At 38.2% G+C, this 19,037-nt stretch overlaps 3 protein-coding genes across 3 annotated transcripts in view; all 3 read right to left on the minus strand.

Moving 5' to 3' along the window:
* tlk2 (tousled-like kinase 2) overlaps positions 1–19,037 on the minus strand; it is a 97,243-nt gene that overhangs the window by 25,736 nt on the left and 52,470 nt on the right. The window lies entirely within an intron of this gene.
* Positions 186–7,489, minus strand: mettl2a (methyltransferase 2A, methylcytidine). The gene is made up of 9 exons (XM_033971637.2): positions 7,338–7,489; positions 6,502–6,590; positions 5,650–5,942; positions 4,510–4,559; positions 4,358–4,418; positions 3,586–3,725; positions 1,738–1,844; positions 1,257–1,322; positions 186–1,172 (listed from the first exon to the last, which is right to left on the minus strand). Exons 1-9 carry the CDS (start codon positions 7,487–7,489, stop codon positions 994–996), a joined length of 1,137 nt encoding a protein of 378 aa, XP_033827528.1. The 3' UTR covers positions 186–993.
* itgb3a (integrin beta 3a) overlaps positions 10,334–19,037 on the minus strand; it is a 30,237-nt gene continuing 21,533 nt past the window's right edge. The window contains exons 11-15 of the mRNA XM_033971361.2: positions 17,994–18,216; positions 15,937–16,055; positions 15,639–15,758; positions 13,138–13,304; positions 10,334–12,250 (exon numbers count right to left, since the gene is read on the minus strand). Coding sequence (XP_033827252.1) covers positions 12,185–12,250; positions 13,138–13,304; positions 15,639–15,758; positions 15,937–16,055; positions 17,994–18,216 — 695 coding nt within the window. The 3' untranslated portion in view covers positions 10,334–12,184. The remainder of the gene's footprint in view (positions 12,251–13,137; positions 13,305–15,638; positions 15,759–15,936; positions 16,056–17,993; positions 18,217–19,037) is intronic.

The following is a 19,037-nucleotide window of genomic DNA, read 5'->3' on the forward strand; positions in this document are numbered from 1 at the left end:
TCCAGCCCCTTGTGTTCCATGTTTTTACGCAGTGCTTATTCATAAAAGTTTAGCTGGTCTATTATACCTCGATTTTAAACTAGCATAATGTGATTACAATAGTTAAATATGCAAAAAGCAAACAGATCAGTAGACAAACATTAATTACACAGGATTAAACAGAAAAATCCAACTTCATACATATAGAATTATGAATGACTATAAAAACATCTTTATTTGGAGAGAATTCAACATTAAAAAAACAGATTTTGTCAGATTAAAGATTAAATATCAACCCCAAACTCTTTACAGGTTCCGTGTCAAGCTGTTTTCTAATCTGTTGTAATGTTTCCTCATCACAAACATAACATAAATGGAGTTGTGTTTTATTTCATTCACACGTTTAACACACAAACTCTGCATATTTAGGCTGAGTTCTTCTCACAAACTGAAAACACTCTGTTCCACTTTGTGATGTCATGTGGTAATACAGGAAGTGCTCCACTGTGTTTTTAAACTCCACACACCTTCACTAGAATCATTTGGAGCCCTGGAATTGCCAATCTCTACTGAACTGAAAGTAAAAGGAGCTGTTAACTTGAAAACTACCACTTCATGACATCACAAGGTGGAACAGAGTATTGTGAGCTTTGTAGATGTATACAGACTAATAATAAAGTGTTAACATGTGTGAATGAAACAAAACACAACTCCAGGTCTGTTTTTGAGGAGGTAACAGCATTAGAACATGACTTAAAACTCACAAGAGTCAGTTTGGTGTAATATAGGACCTTTAAAAATTCAAGGTAACTTTCCATTGTCAAGCATATAGGCTTTAACATAAGTCCATCAAACAGCCCACCTATGGACGCTGGTAAAATGCCTGATCGGTTAAGCAGCAATATCCGTGAGTGTTTGTTTGAGATAGTGCCATTATCAATCAAAACTGCACCACTTTTAATATCGATTATGGGGCCTTTCCGTCAGCTCAGTGTCTGCATCTGCATGATGCGTTCAAGGCCTTTGCGGTGCATTCAAGGCCTTTTTGGTGCATTCAAGGCCTTTGCGGTATTTGCATTGGATCCAGACTCGGTACATGGTCAGCTGCTTCCCTCGATTCACCTGAAGACGTCGGTCCACCAGGTTCTGAACTTTCTCCAAACCGGCCGATGTGAACAGGTCATGTAATTCATCTGGAATATCAAACGTAACAGGTAAATAATGTAACAGTAATGCAAAAGTAATGGAAGTAAGAACTGTTATGTTATTACTTCTACCTTGAGTGAAGAAGTAAACTCTTGTTCCATCACCGCGAACATAAAAATTTTCTGAAAGGCACCTCCCTGAATGACAGAATGAGATAAAACAAATTAATCCATCCATCTTCTTCTGCTCCTCCAGGGCCAGGTCGTGGGGGCAGCAGTCAGACATAAATAACAACTACATAACACACCTGGATCCGTTTTGTCTTGTTTTATTTTGGTTTAAAAGAAATATGTTTTCAGTCCCTGGTATCATTTGATATCGGGCATCGGCAGATTCTTAAAGCTCTAGTATCGAAATCGGTATCAGAACTGAAAAAGATGGATCAGTGCCTCCCTAAACTCTAGGGAAACAAGCAGGTAGCACTGCTGAAAAGTTACACAGCACATCTTTAATAAAAGGCATGGTGCTTGTAAAAGATACTTGCTTTCTCTCATCAACATAAATAACATAAATAAATAAAATAAAATCATCTGTAACTTAAAGGACACTAACCTTTCTTAAACCGCAGTTGTGCCATGTCGTAGCGTCCGTAGTCTCTGAGCAGCATCATCCCTCCAGGCTTCAGCAGACGAGCCAGTCTCCTGATGGACGCCTGCATCCTGACAAACGCAGAAAGTCCTGGTTTGGTCCTGGTTTGAGCCCCGTTTAGTCCTAATGTAGACTTGGTTTGGTCCTGGTTTGGTTTGGATTTGAGTGCCATTTTGTCCTGATGTAGACTTGGTTTGGTCCTTTTCTGATTCTGGTTTAATCCTGACCATGTCCAGGTTTAGGTCCAGGCATAGTCTCAGTTAAATCTCAGTTTTGATGTGTGTGTGCAAGTGTGTGTGTAAGTGTGAGTGCACATAAGTGAGTGCACCCTTTGTTTCAGTCCCAGTTCATAATTAGCCCCTGGTTTAACTGCAGTTTTTGTATAGAATCCTTTTTTGTAGATTTTAACTGTTGGTATATAAAGGGTTTTCGTACAAATGTTAGTATTTGCTGTAATCCTGATTTAGTAATAATCAAATTTAGAACTGGATAATATGAGAAAAAACAAATAACTTTTTTACTCATATTGATCGATTTTGATTTTCGATTTAAAATGGCTTATGACTTTTAATGAATTACAATTAAACACAGAAATGTTTTGGTTTTTTTTCCTCCGCAGTCTGACCTCTGCTCCAGATCACATGATGTCACAGACAGAGGACGGGCTGTGGACCTCTCCATTCAAAAATAAAACTACATCATTGATGATTAGACGTGACTGATTCTCAATCTCTTGATCTTTGGATTCACTGCCAGCCCTAATCCAGCCTTCATTAATTCCCAATTTTGTGGCCAATTTCTATCTGGCTTCTGGCAAATCCAGTCTGAGCTGTGTTTTCATACAGATCAGTCTGGTCCTCAAACCAGAACCAAACGTGTTCGTCCAATCAGATTTTTTTTTTTTTTTTCAATGGCCAGTGGTCAAGTACTGTACTACTGTACAGATACCTCTAGATATACTAAAGTACATTTTACAGTGTATACTTTTTACTTTTACTTCAGTACATGTTAGAGAACTGGACTGAAAAGTAAAAGTATTTTTTATTTTATTATTTTCACGAAATTCTACTAAATTTACTACAAACCATAGACTGTATATATAAATGGACATAGGTAACCCTCTAGCCACAGCGTTCCAAACAGGAAGTGATCATGGTTGCACTTCCAGCACCATCGACTCCAATTCACTTTCTATGTAAAAACTGTGTCCCCTCTCTCTGTAACTGCTGCTGTCAGACTCGTCATTTTGGTCTTAAATGTTCGTATTAACCCGCTCTACATGATCCTGGGGTTTTTATTTCACTATTGTGTCTGTAAATCAAGATATGAACATTAATAACAGACAAATCAGGTACCTTCTTTCCCTGAGTTTGCTCCTGCTAGCGTTAGCAACAGGTTTGACTGACAGCGCTATTAAAGGCTGCTAAACCAGTGGTGCAGACGGGAAGAAGCGTTACCTTCAACAGCCTCACTTCAGATTGGCTCTTTGGTTACTATGATCTTCGCGGTTGGAATTTCAAATATGGGACTCTGCTCCAAATTGGCCGCTATAACTGCTCTAGCCTCAATGAGCTTCATTTGACTGGAGCTGAACGCTGTGGGTGACGTCACACTCACTCAGTCCACTTCTTTGTACAGTCTATGCAACAAACTCACGCAAAACTCACCTGAAAATTTTAGGCCAACTTCAGTACTTTACAATTTGAAAGACCTGAACCCTCCTCTCATCAAACACCAGAATAATACTCTTTATGAACTTAAAAAGACCCATAGAAAATCAAAGTGAGTGAGAATAAGCCAAAGAATCCATACTTGTTGGGATGCAGCGCAGACAGAACAAAGATCAGAACGAGAACATCCAGGGTCCCGTCGGGGATGGGGTAAGGGGCATCCACATCACTCAGATCATGAACAAAAGCAAAGCAGCGCCCGGGGTCATACTCTGCATTAGACTGAAGAGAAGAAGACAGTATGAGCTCAGAGACGTACAAGACTCAGAGAGGTACAGGTCAAGACTTCGACTTTACCAGATTAACAGGGATTTCACAATGTTAAATTTGAGATTATTTTGATTGACAACATTAAATGCATTTTGACTGGGTGAGATTAGATTTCCCTAATATCCCAATTATTGTTGTCATTAATAATCATTCAAAAATTCTTACAGCTATAATCAGTGATAGAAGAAGTGATCAGTTTTATTACTTAAGTAAAAGTACAAATACTGGAGCGGAAAAATATTTAAGTAAAAGCATCACATGAAAAAATCAGATTTGAGCTGAATCTTGAAACAACAGAATAGTTGCTTTTTTGTGTGTTTTTATTTGTATATTTTTGTTTTGTTTAAATTCTGAATGTGTTAAAAATAAACCCTCAGCCTTTTCAGCAGGTCTCACACAATAATAAAAATACTTTCACTTTTCAGTCCAGTTAAAAAATGTAGTGGAGTAGAAAGTATTAATACCGCTCTCAAATGTACTAAAGTAAAAAGTATCCACTTTAACATCTACTTATATACAGTACTTTGTTGCTTTTACTTTGTTAAGTTCCACCACTGAATGTAATCTATAATATAATATCTTACCTTTACTAAGTCAACAGCAGTATTGGAGAAGTCACAGCAGTAAACAAACAGACCAGGGTCACTGAGAAAAGTCATGAGAATATGAGATTATTCAGTGAGATTATTCAGTGAGGTCAGTATCTCATTGTACTGCAGGTACTTTAGAGACTCACTTGTTGGTTTTCAGTATCGGGAAAACTGTGTTACCAACTCCACAGCCGACCTGTCAAAGGAAATGGATTTAATTAAAGTATTTAAAATATGCACATTCAACCAAACACAGTATTTATATTTTATTTATATTGTATTTATTTTATTAACAATTTATCTTTATATTTTTAACCAGTGACAAAAATCAAACATAGTTGCTTGTATTTGGGCAGTGAATCTTACATACACAAAAAAATACAACATGTGACTTTTAAGATCAGCCACAAAGGAGGAGCTCGGAGTAGAGCCACTCCATGTGGAGAGGAGCAGCTGAGGCTCGTGCCTGTTCTGGATGCCTCATTGTGGAGGTGTTCATGTCCCAACGGGAGGAGGCCCCAGGGGAGACCCAGGACACCCTGGAGGGACTATGTCTCTCAGCTGGCCTGGGAACGCCATGCACCTCGCTCAGACTTCACCCGGTCCAGCTGCAACCGGTTTTGTTGTGGTGTGACACTCATATAAGAACAGGAGTTCTACTGTCCTGTTGTGGTCACCACCTTTGAAGGATGCACGCTCCTCTCGTACTTTTTCCCGCACTGCGTGCACTTTGATGCCTCACTTGGAGTCCCACCGGAGGAGCTGAAGAAAGTGTCTGGGGTGAGGAAGACTGGGAGTCCCTGCTTAGATTGTGACCCGGCACCGGATAAGCGGGAGGAAAATGGATGAACTTTTGAAAGGAGAGAGTATGAAACCTTTCCTGCGAAGTGTCACCTTCCACCTGCTTGTCTCCATGGAGATGTTACTGCTTTGCCAGGAGGAGGTTACACAGTATGGCTTCAAAGATATCAACTGTAGCATTTATTAAAGAAGTTTTTATTGAACATAAATGATGGATTCTCTCTTGTCTTCTCTTCTCTTTTGAACTGTAATATAGGTTGTGAACCTATCAATAAATACTGAAATAAATCTTGAAAAACACTTATTCTTATTGTGTGCATGTTATTCTCTTCAAATTGGCGATGTCAACTGGTTGTCGCCAAGGAGATAGACAAGTTTAATGCCCTACTGCTGAACATTACAGGCAAAGAAATTACATGTCTATAAAGACTTGCAGGTCCAACAGAAAAGTTACAGAATACACCTTTAATTATGCATTAGCTCACCTCTAATATCCTGTATGTCGCATTGGCTCCTGGAAAACTGTCACTGAGAGTGAGAGCCTCTATTTCCCTGCAGGGCCCTGAACTCAGGCCGTACTCTGGTCTCTCTGCTGTGTTCAACTCATCTGTGGGACAGGACTGAGGTGTGAGCTCGGGGAGGGACTCTGGTTTGGGACAGGATTTAGGAGCGAGCTCGGGGAACTCTGTGAAAAGCCAGTGTCGGTCTTTGAAGAAGCGGTTTTCGTGGATGGTGTAAAACTCATTCCAGAACTCGTTTGCCTTCGTCTCAAACTCCTCTGTGTGGAACAAAACACGAGAGATTGTATTTTCTGTATTACACATATGGTGAACATTAATCAGTTTTGTGAACAATTGTGTTTATTATAGATTTCACAAAACATATTTTTAAAAGCAACTATTTCATTTAAAATAGGGATGGCAATATATAATTTCAAGTATCGATATCGGCCAATGACGTTACCCGATACTGATATTCAATACTGATATTTTTTAGCTTTCCCAGTCTCGCTGTGCCCTTTTTGAACAGATGAATGGGCCGAAACAGAAATAGTAATAATATCTGTGGGAGCTGGAATCACACCTCCAACCTGTAGGTAAGTGGATCGGACGCTCAACAAATTGTGTTTTTTGTTTTTTTTAGGTTGAGAGTGGGATTCAAACCGCCAAACTTTTGGATCAGTGGCTCTGACACTCTAACAACTGAGCTACTGTTTTCATTTTTTACAAAAGTGAATGGTATATTTGGGATCTTTACTTCAATTTAAGATGCATTTTTGGACCTTGCTATGGATTTTAAATGTGAAATGTCGTTATGTCGTTGTCGATAAAACTCACCTTGTTTTTCCTCAGGCAGCGGCTGGCTGTTCTCCAGGACTTTCTCCTTTGCTGCTCTCTCCTGCTCCTCTGTCCACTCCACGTTGTCCCTGTTTAAACCAGAGGGAGATGGTCAATAGTGAGCGATAATGCTGATATTCATAAGGTAACGAAGAAGAAGTAGTAAAGTACTGTACTTAAGTAAAGATACCCAAAAGGTTTACTTATGTAGATTTAAAAGTGGGTATGTTTTACTTTTACTTCACTACATTTGAGAGCAGTATCTGCAATTTTTACTCAACATTTTTTAACTGAACTGAAAAGTAAAAATATTTATGATGCATTTTTTATTTGTATGATAACAAAATCGAGATACCCCCTCCCCCTACTGAATGAATGAATTAATTGTGCACATGCCCATATAGGCACACTTACAAAAACCAACACATAATACATAGATACAAACTCATTATACATATATATACATGTACACACACATGTATACCATAAAACATACATATACACAAATATACTATACCTATATTTTAGTTCATTATGAGATAGTTTTCTTTTGCCTCAATGCATTTTAGCTCCTGATAATTCAATTTTTATGTATGTCTTATTATTGTGTGAGACCTGCTGAAAAGGCTGAGGGTTTATTTTTAACACAGAAATATATATATATAATTAAATTTATGGGACAGAACTTAATACGTCTGACATGTAAACCTAGAAATCCATGTTTGTTTGAAGGATGAAAGCTCAAAGACACAGATCATCATATTATTGGACAATGAAATTAAAACAGATGTAACGTTTGGGCTTTTGTTTTCTTTGTTTAATACATTTTTACGTACCACGCATTGTGTTGAAAAACCTGTCGCGGGTCTGTGAGGAAGCGGGTCCCAAATTGTGGTCTTTTCGCCTCGTCGGAGCCGGAATCGGGCAGAATCAGCGGAGTTTGTCCGGTCCCTGGCTCCACTCCGTCCACAGCCCGGGGCGCCGCCATGTTGGATGTGACGTAGAGGAGGAAGAGGCGTGGCGTTGTCACGTGACGTCAAAATTAATAAAATGGAAAAATAAACAATTCGAAAATTAAAGAAATAAACAAACAACATACGTTTATTTTGGGGTGAGTTTTTTCATTGAACACTTTTTGGGGATCAGAACACGTTTTTTATTGTGTTTGTGTGTGTGTTTGATATTTTTGGTCCGTACCAAAAAAAAATTATAATTCGGAAAAAAATAACACAGACAGCCCTCATTAGTTTAGCATAAAAGTATTAAAATTAATTCATTTCCCATGTAAATAATCACTTTAAAATACTAATTAAATACACATTCTTTTACGTAGGTACAGGTGAAGTTGAAACCCATGTCCTCTAGAGGGAGACATTTCATTAGAGTCTGACCCACATGACGTCACTGTTTGATCTACAGAGGAGGAAGTACTCCATTATGTTATTAGAGCAAAAAAGTACAGAAGCAAAAGAATCACATGAAAAAATCGACTTAAAAAAAGTACCTGTTTAAAAATGTTCTTAAAGAGTAAAAGTAGAACTATTTTGTGCAGATTTTGAGTCTTCAACTCCCATTTAGTGATTTTGATAAAGATTTTGTTCAACAGAAACACTTGAATTGTTTTATTTGTTTTATTTTGTCTCAAATTCTGAATGTCTTAAAAATAAACCCTCTTCAGCAGGTCTCACACAATAATAAAAAAAAACAAAACACTTTTACTTTTCAGTCCAGTTCAAAAATGTACTGAAGTAAAAGTAAGAAGTGCACAGTTTAAAATGTACAAAAGCGCAGACACTAGATAAGTACAGTACTTTACTACTTTTACTCTGTTACCTTCCACCACTGCTAATCTACTGTTATAATCTAATATATATTTCCACCATAATTTTAACCTCTTTTCGGTAAAAATAACTGACACCAGACTGAATATTACCAGCTTTAAATACTGTCCACTGAAATCTCATATCACGGGTGTCTATGAATGTGCCTCATTGATGTGGATAAAAATAAAATTTTATAACAGGATGTGGTTGTGGTGAGGCTGAATGAAATGTCACGTTTATCTCCTGGACGAGCAGCAGCTTTAGTCCAAGCTCCACCCAATCACAGAGACAGCAGAGGTGTTCATATCCAGGCCGTTTACAAAAGTTAAACATAAAAAACCTGTTACCTTTATATTTCTGACAAGAAAACACCAGGGATGAACCAACATCAATACTGGTTTTGAATATACACACTGATACTGATACTGATACTGATACTGATACATGAGCTGGATCAGACACAGAAATTGTAAGCCTGTGTATAAATGGACATCGGACAGAGGAGACAGGACATAGAGCAGCGGACACAGGACATAGGACAGAGGACACAGGTCAGAGGACATAAGACAGAGGACACAGGACATAGGACAGAGGATACAGGACATAGGACACAAGACATAGGGTACAGGACATAGGACACCGGACATAGGGCATAGGACACAGGACAGAGGACATAGGACAGAGGACACAGGAAATAGGACAGAGGACATAGAACAGAGGATACAGGACAGAGGATACAGGACATAGGACACAGGACATAGGGTACAGGACATAGGACACCGGACATAGGACAGAGGACATAGGACACAGGAAACAGTACATAGGACATAGCATACAGGACACAGGACAGAGGACATAGCATACAGGACACAGGACAGAGGACATAGGACATAGGACACAGGACACAGGACACCGGACATAGGACAGAGGACATAGGACACAGGAAACAGTACATAGGACATAGCATACAGGACAGAGGACATAGCATACAGGACACAGGACACAGGACATAGGACATAGGACACAGGACACAGGACACAGGACACAGATGACATAGACGATTTTATACAGTCTATGATTTGGACATAAAGATAAACATGTTTCCTGTTGTGGAGACATAAAGAGCCGTATCAGTGCGTCCATAGTTTGGTGAAAATGTCCAAACCCGTCCCACTTTATACTCACAAGTCAATGTGTACTGGTGTTAAAGTAAGTACAGATACAGAAGTAAAAGTATCACATGAAAAAATCTGCTTAAGTATTAAAGTACCCGTTTAAAAATGTACTTAAAGAGTAAAAATCTAAAGTAAAAATGTATTTTCACACAAGTGTCCATTTGTTAAAGTGTAAATGTAGAGGTACAGATTAAAAATGTAAGATATTTTGAATTGATATTTTGTAGTAAAAACACAAATCAGCTTTGAATTTTTCTTCTGAATTTTGTGTATTTATTTTTGTTTTGCTCAAAGCCAAATCTTGAGCTCAAAAACTTTAGTCAGGATGTTTCCACGAACATGGTCAAAATAACCCCTCAAATAAAAAATGTAATGGAGTAGAAAGTACAAATGTAGTGACGTAAAAGTAAAAAGTACACACTGTAAAATGTACTTAAGTTAAGTACAGTACTTTACTAGTTGTACTTCTTTAACGTCCACCTTTGCTGCTGCTGTGTGTTTGTGTATGTGTGTGTTTGTGAGTGTGTGTGAGTCGTTCCTTGGTGTAAAAAATCTAATGTTAAAATGCAGTAATCGCTTCCGTCATTTTCAACTGTAAAAAAGAGGTTTTATTTGAAGTGACAAACAGAACGAGACCTGGCCACCGCAGACACCGAGACCAGGTCAAAGGTAAAACATCACAACTCTTTGGTTTAGTGAGAAACTTACTGTGCACAAGTTTGACCCGACTTAACAAACTGCACATGCAACAGGAAGTGACGTGAATTGTCAAATTCTGAGAAAGTTTCATCAAGTTAAAAAAAAAAAAAAAAAAGATCCCCTGATATGAAGAAACACACCACGACAACAACAACAACAAAACAACAACATCTGCAGGCTTTGGGTCGTCTTGTGTAACCTCAAGTTCCTCTTTGACAACATGAGTTCTAATCTCTTTGCTGTAAAATGCATTAAGCTACAGAAAACCCAATACTTGCATTAAAAAGTAAAATATTTCGGTGCACGGTCCAATCAGAAAACTGCATTCTGAGCATGGACTCACAGGTTTAAAACAACAATTAAAGTACCTGTTTAAAAGTGCTTAAAGAGTAAAAAGTAAAAGTGTTTCTCGTAGATTTTTAGTCTTATAAAGCTTCAAATGTGGTGATTTTGATAAAGATTTGAGCTGAATTTTGTTCAACAGAAACAACTGATTTAATTGTTTTTTTCTGTTTTTATTTGTATATTTTTGTTCAAAACGTGTTAAAAATAAATCCTCAGCCAAAAATGCAGTGGAGTAGAAAGTACAGATACTGCTCTCAAATGTACTGAAGTAAAAGTAAAAAGTACACACTGTAAAATGCACTTAAGTAAAGTACAGATACTTCAAATGTATACTTAAGTACTTTAATACTTTTACTTTGTTGCGTTCCACTGCTGCTAATTAGAGAAGTAAATATGCAAATACTCTACCCGTAACAGCTGTGTTCTCTTTTCTCACTGATGCCCTGCAGCTCAAAGCCTAAACCTCACGATCATGTTGCCTTTGATTTTATAAACTATATTCTGAATACCACCAAATGAAAAAGTAACTGCACTGGAAAAAGGTTACTCTAAATAATTACCTGGGAAACATATTTGATCAGCTTTTGTACAGACCATTAGAGACGTGTGGGTGTAAACTGAAGCAGATTACATTTAACACTATTATCCATTTTGGGAAAACTCCACAGACTGTGTAAAGAAGTGGACTGTGAGTATCATAGCAACTAAAGAGCCAATCCGGACCCAGGTTGTTGAAGGTAACGCCCATTCCTGACTCCATCGCTGGTTTAGCAGATGTTTGAACTATAAACTGTTTGTATAAATGGACATAGCTAACACGCTAACCACAGCTTTCCAAACAGGAAGTGATCATGGGCTCCATCGACATCTGCAGAGAGGCTGTTGAAGGTAACGTCCCTTAGCGGCCGCTTAGCAACGCTGTCAATCAATCCTGTTGCTAACGCTAATTGAAGCGACCTCAGGGAAAGAAGGCGTCTGATTTGTCTGTTATTAAAATTCTTGATTTACAGACACAATAGTGAAATAAAAAAAACAGGATCATGTAGAGCGTGTTAATATGAACATTTAAGACCAAAATGACGAGTCTGACAGCAGCAGTTACAGAGAGAGGGGACACAGAAAGTGAATTAGAGCCAGAGTCGATGGAGCTGGAAGTGCACCCATGATCACTTCCTGTTTGGTTAGCTGTCAGTGGATAAAGCAGTGATATAAAAGATGAAATACTTCTGAATGTCTCTGTAAACGACGGCACAGTTAAACTCTCAGAGTCACTTTGTGAACAGCAGTTGTTGGCATTTTAAAATGTCTTTTTACAAAATATACAGTACACAAACACACACACATTTGATCTACAGTTCAGATCTAGTAGTCATAGCGTTTCCCCCCTCCTCCTCCTCTTCCTCCTCATGTTTCTGGTTCCTTCTCTTCTTCCTCTTTGTGTTTGCTGGTTCCTTCTCCTCCTCCTCATGTTTGTGTTTGTTTGTTGATTCCTCCTCCTCTTCCTCCTCATTTTTGCTGGTTCCTCCTCCTCTTCTTTGTGTTTGCTGGTTCCTCCTCCTCCTCTTCCTCCTCCTCGTGCTTGTGTTTGCTGGTTGTACATCCATGTGGTCTTGACCCTGAGATTCCCCCGTTTCAGATGTTCTAATTTCCTCGATATGTGACGTTTGTGAAGGTGGAAGTGGCTCCTTTGTATAAGGGATTGTGCGCCTGTAAAACAAACCACACACAGCATTTAAGTCACGTCAAATCAAGTCAAATTTACTCTAAAGCACATTTAAAAACACCCACCGCTGCCTAAAGCACTGGACAATATAAAGTACAATCTTAAACAAAACATGCAAAAATACAACAGAACACTTAAAACTACAGCAAAAGAGTGAGTTTTCAACAAAGATTTGGGCTGTTCTGACACACAGACGGAGACTGTTCCAGAGTCTGCGACCAGCTGCAGCAAAAGCCACGCCCTCTCCAGTTTTTCAGTCCAGTCGTGTGCAGATACTTCACAAACAGCACAGTAATGAGCTTCATTTTTTGCAGTAACAGGAAAGTCTGAACTAATTTGGACCAAAACAGGATTCATTTTAATACTACTCTTTATTTTTAGTGGTGGAAACTAACAAAGTACAAGCAGTAAAGTAGTGTACTTAAGTATAATTTTTAGGTATCTGTACTTTACTTATGTACATTTTACAGTGTGTACTTTTTACTTTTACTTCAGTACATTTGAGAGCAGTATCTGTACTTTCTACTCCACTACATTTTTGAACAGGACTGAAAAGTAAAAGTATTTTTCATATGATTTGAGGGGTTATTTTTACCATGTTCGCAGGTTAGCTATGTCCATTTATATATATGCTATGAGACTCTGCTCCAAACTGGCCCCTATAACTGCCAGCCTCGATGAACAATATTGTATCTCTATGAAATAAGTCAACTGAGTTTTAAGGAAATAAGTTCTATTTTCCGTCAGCTAATATCAGCAGAAACTTAAAGTAGAAGTATCAATATCAGTATCAGAACTGAAAAAGCTGCATCCCTACACAAATGTCTTTCACTATAAATGAATGTGTTCTGAGACTGGTCAGAGTTCTCACCGTGTCCCATTTTGCTTTGGCTCGCTCTTCCTCAAACTTGACGAACTCACGGCGGTCGTGGATGGTGATCAGTAGCTTCCAAATAAGGAGTCCTACGAGTCCCAGGAGCAAAATGGCCCCAGCTACAGCCAAGGACACCACCAAGACATCAGGGCCCTCTGGACAAACTGAAGAGGAGAGAGACACAGAGAGGAAAATACTGTTAATTTAACTGTCCATATTACCTTAAAGGGCCCATATTCCTCTATTCTCTGGTCTGTTCTAATGTTGTTTCCTCATCACAAACAGACCTGGAGTTGTGTTTTGTTTCATTCACACATGTTTAACACACAAACCCTGCATATTTAGGCTCAGTTCTTCTCTCAAACTGAAAACACTCTGTTCCACCTTGTGATGTCATCATGTGGTAATACAGGAAGTGCTGCACTGTGTTTTTAAATGAGACAAAACACAACTCCAGGTCTGATTTTGAGGAGGAAACAGCATTAGAACATGGATTAAAGGTCATAAGAGTCAGTTTGTGTGATACAGGACGTTTAACAAAGGCTGCGGTTACATAGACACCAAAAGATTTTATTGTTATTGTCATAAAAAGCGATCAAACACTGCAGAGTTTTGATGTAAAGTGCAACACAAAAGGTCCATCCCGTAATAACCCCATGAATAAGACATGAGGTGAATGCATCAGTGGAGCCTCGGACAAGCAAATATCATTAAAATACAATATCAGCCTCTTACAAAAATATGTCACATGGGGCTTGAATAAAACGTCCAAGACAGAATGATTATCAAAATAAAAGTCCTTTATTAGTACAAATGGGACAGAAACAATAAAGGGCTTTTATTTTTGTAACCAGCGTACCTCTGACATTTTATTTGTTCAGTGTGACATATATTTTTGTGCTACAACCATAGACTGTACATGCTAGCCGCCGCGTTCCATCATGGGCGCACTTCCTGCTCCATCATGTTCGTATTAACCCGCTCTCCATGATGGCTATGGCATAAGAGGCAGATTTTATATTTTAACGCCATAATAACGCCAGTGTAAACATGAGCTCTGTAATGACATGAGAACAACACGTGATGAACAGGACCAGTCTGAGCAGCAGCTTCACAAACATGATCTGATTTATAAACTTTTAAAATGACTTAAATGACAAACTGCAGATGCTGATGTGAATAAGAGGATCATAATCAGGATGAAATCAGTTGATCCAAGTCGCATAAATCGAAACTTCTGATATTAATCCAGTGAGTGTGTTCGTGACCACAGCCTGTGACGGTTTTACGGCTGAAAGAGTTCACACTGTTCCTTTAAAAACAAAAGAACACTGCAGTCTAAGACAGAAGCAACACACTCCACGGTAGAGTTACGCCGTTTGGATCGAGAGTAAAGCAGCTCTAAATGTCAGAGATCAGTGAGTTTTTAATAAAAAGTGTACAGCCAGTCCTCTGTCAGGAAAAGCACGTGGTTTGGAACAGAGTTCAAAGGTCAGAGGTCAGAGTTCAGAGGAAGAGTGGTTTATTTTTGTAATCAGCGTGCCTCTGCCTCCGACATTTTATTCATTCAGTGTGACATATATTTTTGTGCTACGACCATAGACTTGTTTATATAAATGGACGTAGCTAACCTGCTAGCCGCTGTGTTCCAAACAGGAAGTGATCATGGGCACACTTCCAGCAGTTGACAATTTTGGTGTGATGAAAAGTCATAAAAATCTGCATTGTTTATGATTTGATGACTAATACTATTACTACTACCACAGTGATGACTAATACTATTACTAATACAACAGTGATTACTAATACTATTACTACTACCACAGTGATGACTAATACTATTACTAATACAACAGTGATTACTAATACTATTACTACTACCACAGTGATGTGACTATTACTACTAATGCTACCACAACCGCTAGAACTAGTGCTACTACTGGTCAGTGGTGGACAAATTATTCAAATAAAAAAACTAAAAGTATCACATGAAAAAATATACTTAAGTAAAAGTATAAAAGTACCTGTTTAAAAATGTATTTAAAGAGTAAAAAGTAAAAGTATTTTTTTGAGTCTTATAAATTTTTGAGTCTTATAAATCTTCAAATGTGGTGATTTTGATAAAGATTTGAGCTGAATTTTGTTGAGCAGAAACAATTGAATCGATCATTTTTTTCAGTTTATATTTGTATATTTTTGTTTTGTTCAAAACCTGAATGTGTTAAAAATAAACCCTCAGCCTTTTTTATGTTTCAGTCCAGTTCAAAAATTGTAGTGGAGTAGAAAGTACAAATACTGCTCTCAAAAGTACTCAAGTAAAAGTAAAAAGTGCACACTTTAAAACATACTAAAGATACTGTACCTAAAATGTATACTTAAGTATAGTACTTTACTACTTTTACTACATTAGGTTTCACCACTGCTATTGGAGCTGATATTACTTGCACTACTTCAGCACTGATACTTAAATACATATACTTATAGAGTAGAGCTTGTACCTGGTTCTTTGACCACGTGCAGGATGGATTTTCCACTTTCATCTTCGGAGTACTGAAAGTGCTGCACACAGTCATTCTCGTCTTTGTACGAGCAGTTGACGCCGTTACTGTCCTGGGAAACTGGAAAACACAAAACACCAGTATTACATGTTTATGTTGTGGTAAATGTGCAGACAGTTTTAGATTTAAAATGCATTCACATTCACACACACCACTTTAAAACTGATTGATAAAGTTTATAAGTGATAAAGTGCCAGATGAAAGGAAGTAAGAAAAGAACAGGAAGCGTCAGACTCACCTGCTCCAATGTCTGCGCCCAGATTGTTCACGACTCTGATTTCGTCTCTGCAGATCTGGTTACAACTGTTCTCTTCGATGTACTGTCCTCTCTTAAAGTGCTGACACTCCACACACTGCCTGTGGACAAACAAACAAACAAACGTGTATTATTATATTACCAGCATAAACGGTATAAAGAAGTGGACTAAGTGAATGTGTTCAGACCGCGAGTATCATAGCAACCAAAGAGCCAATTGGAGCGAGTCCGTTGAAGGTAACGTCTCTTCCCGCCCGCACCGGGTTAATCCGAACTTTTTAGACCATAATGACGAGTCTGACAGTAGCAGTTACAGAGAGAGGGGACACAGTTTTAGTAGTTTAAAGCGAATTGGAGCCGGAGTCAATGGAGTAGGAAGTGCGCCCATGATCACTTCCTGTTTGGAATGCGGCGGCTAGCAGGTTAGCTATGTCCATTTCTCTCCAGTCCAGTTCTCTCCTTCAAAGTTGTTTTTTTTGTCTTCACATTTACTGCATTTTATATACTTATTTCAGGCACAAATATTATTCAGTCCATAGCTAAAAAAAAACAACAGGATTTAAAAATATACACGAGGCAGCCAAATGAGTCCACACAGTTGATTAAAGAGTGTGGAGTCATGTGAAGGCTGTCAGAGTCTTTATGACGGCATTTATGGAATTATGTAGAAAGGAAAAGAGGAAATAACTTCAATAACTCTACTAATCTTGAATTTTTTATATTCTAAATTCAAATTCTTAAAGTCTCCTTTCTCTCTTTGCTTTATCAAAAAATATTTAGCAGAGTTATTTAACTTTTTGTCTTTACTATATAGTTCCATACATGTTACTTCATATATTCGATGTCTTCTGTGTTTATAAAAGCTGGTGATGATCAGAGGTAATGATCCAAATGATCCAAAACTTCTATTACCAGCTGCCCCACGTTTAATTCAACTTCTGTAACATATTTTTAATGTATCCTTTCAAATGGCAGTTATACCAGAATTAAGGAAAAAGCCTCATGTTTTGTCTTTACACAACAGTGGGACAAGTACAAATGTAAATAATTTCCGGCTAGTATTTAAAAGAAAAGTTAGTTGCAAATCAAGTTACAGTTTATTTAAATAAATGCTCCATTTTGAATCTTATCAGTCAGGTTTCAGAAAAGAGCAGAGTCCTATCACTGCAACCACAAAAGTTTTGTTTGTTTTTTTCCGCTGGTACTGTGTTTGAACAGGGCGCCCATGAGAAGGACAGTCTAAGTGCTGTCATTGAGTTGTCCTGTATAAATAAAGATAAATAAATAAAATAAAACAAAATGTAGAAAGTGGTAAAAATGAATGAGAGGGTGTGTCAGAACTTTTGACAGGTCATGAACAACAGGAGGCGTTTTACTTATAGTTTGCACAATTATACAAAACAAAAAAACTAAAGAAAACCTAAGAATCTGACTCTTTTTCTGTTTGTTCTGACCTGTTTATCACCACTGACTGTGCAGGGGTTAAAACTGTTTATTTCAAAACACTGACTAATGCACCACTATAACTGTTTCCTTGACAACAGAATTACACCAAACCTCGTTAACACCAGGTAATTTTCTATTTATTTATTTTTTCCAAATTTGATGTTAAACATCCTATATTACTCAAAAGTGACTCTTATGAGATTTAATCCATGTTCTAATGCTGTTACCTCCTCAAAAAAAGACCTGGAGTTTTGTTTCATTCACACATGTTTGAGTTACACTTTATTATTAGTCTGTCTACATCTCCAAAGCTCAAAATGCTCTGTTCCACCTTGTGATGTCATGAAGTGGTAGTTTTCAAGTTAACAGCTCCTTTTACATTTAGTTCAGTAGAGATCGGCAATTCCAGGGCTGAAATGATCCAAATGATTCTAGTGAAGGTGTATGGAGTTTAAAAACACAGTGGAGCACTTCCTGTATTACCACATGATGACATCACAAGGTGTAACAGAGTGTTTATGATGAGGTTCCCATATCAGGGACATCATTAAGAATAAAATAAAAATTATGAATAGTAAGCTTCTCCTCCTTACTGTTTGATGGTGCAGGAGTCCGGGCAGGTGGGGCACTTCTCACAGGTGGTGCCGTAGGCCCCGGGCTGGGTGCACTGGCACACCCCACACTCACAGGTCCCTCGACCGCTGCAGAGGAGCCCGATGCTGGACATGCAGGTGTCTGTGCGAGTGGTACAGTTACAGTTCTCCCCCTTCCAGCCCACGTCACACTGACAGAAACCACAGTTACACTTCCCATGATCTGTGGAAACATCATCATCATGATCTTTAAATCAGTCCTATTGAGCTTGTGTCTCTATGGTTCTCATCTCTGACCCTGTGGATCATTATGTTATAATTTACACATTTGAAATCACAATATTCACCTAAAACCACTTCATAAAAGAAACAAGTCCACTGACTTCCGCGTTAGAAAACTGCAGTGTCCAATAGGAGCTGACGTCGCCGTAAACGTCATCACAACAAAGTGCTGCATGCTGTCGGCGCCCCCTATGGACACCTGCACATCACACTAGAGAAGCACATTTTTTCATTTGTACCAAAAAGACTATGTGACGCTGCTGAATCCTATGAGTATCACCAATTAAGAAAACAAAACTGGTGAAGGAAGTGTGTATGTCACAGTGGGCGTGCACTGGTGGAGGTGAAAACAGGGGTAGATTGACAAAATGGCATGTTGAAAATAAGCGATTAAAGAGCCTTAAAACATATAGAATAATTGTAAAAAATAAAGCTGACTACTTGTGGGTTATTTTTAGAACGTAACCCCTGCAATAAATGAGGGACCACTATAAGAGCACATGTTACACACTACTCCTTTAATGCACTGAAACTCATGTTTATTGTCCAAATAGAAGATTTATAAATGACAGAATGTGGACCTCCTTGTATTGGTCTTTTCAGATTCTCAAAAGTGATGATGTCATATGGGAGTGTGGGAGTACGATGGGGCCAAGAGCCAGATTTCCCTGTTGTTTACATTGTACTTCACCATGAAATATCCAAAAGGTAAATTCACAAATGCTGAACGCGATCATTTCAATCAGGGACTAGACCCAAAAA

This window comes from Periophthalmus magnuspinnatus, chromosome 8 (genome assembly GCF_009829125.3).
Source record: "Periophthalmus magnuspinnatus isolate fPerMag1 chromosome 8, fPerMag1.2.pri, whole genome shotgun sequence".
Classification (NCBI taxonomy): Eukaryota; Metazoa; Chordata; class Actinopteri; order Gobiiformes; family Gobiidae; genus Periophthalmus; species Periophthalmus magnuspinnatus.

Bases quoted from the DNA above. Each gene is read 5' to 3' on its own strand.
- mettl2a (XM_033971637.2), bottom strand. From the start codon at position 7,489: ATGGCGGCGCCCCGGGCTGTGGACGGAGTGGAGCCAGGGACCGGACAA. The intron at 6,591-7,337 runs GTACGTAAAAAT...TGGTTTAAACAG, and splicing joins GTTTTTCAACACAATGCGTG to GGACAACGTGGAGTGGACAG. The intron at 4,560-5,649 runs GTGAGCTAATGC...TTCCTTTGACAG, and splicing joins CGACATACAGGATATTAGAG to GTCGGCTGTGGAGTTGGTAA.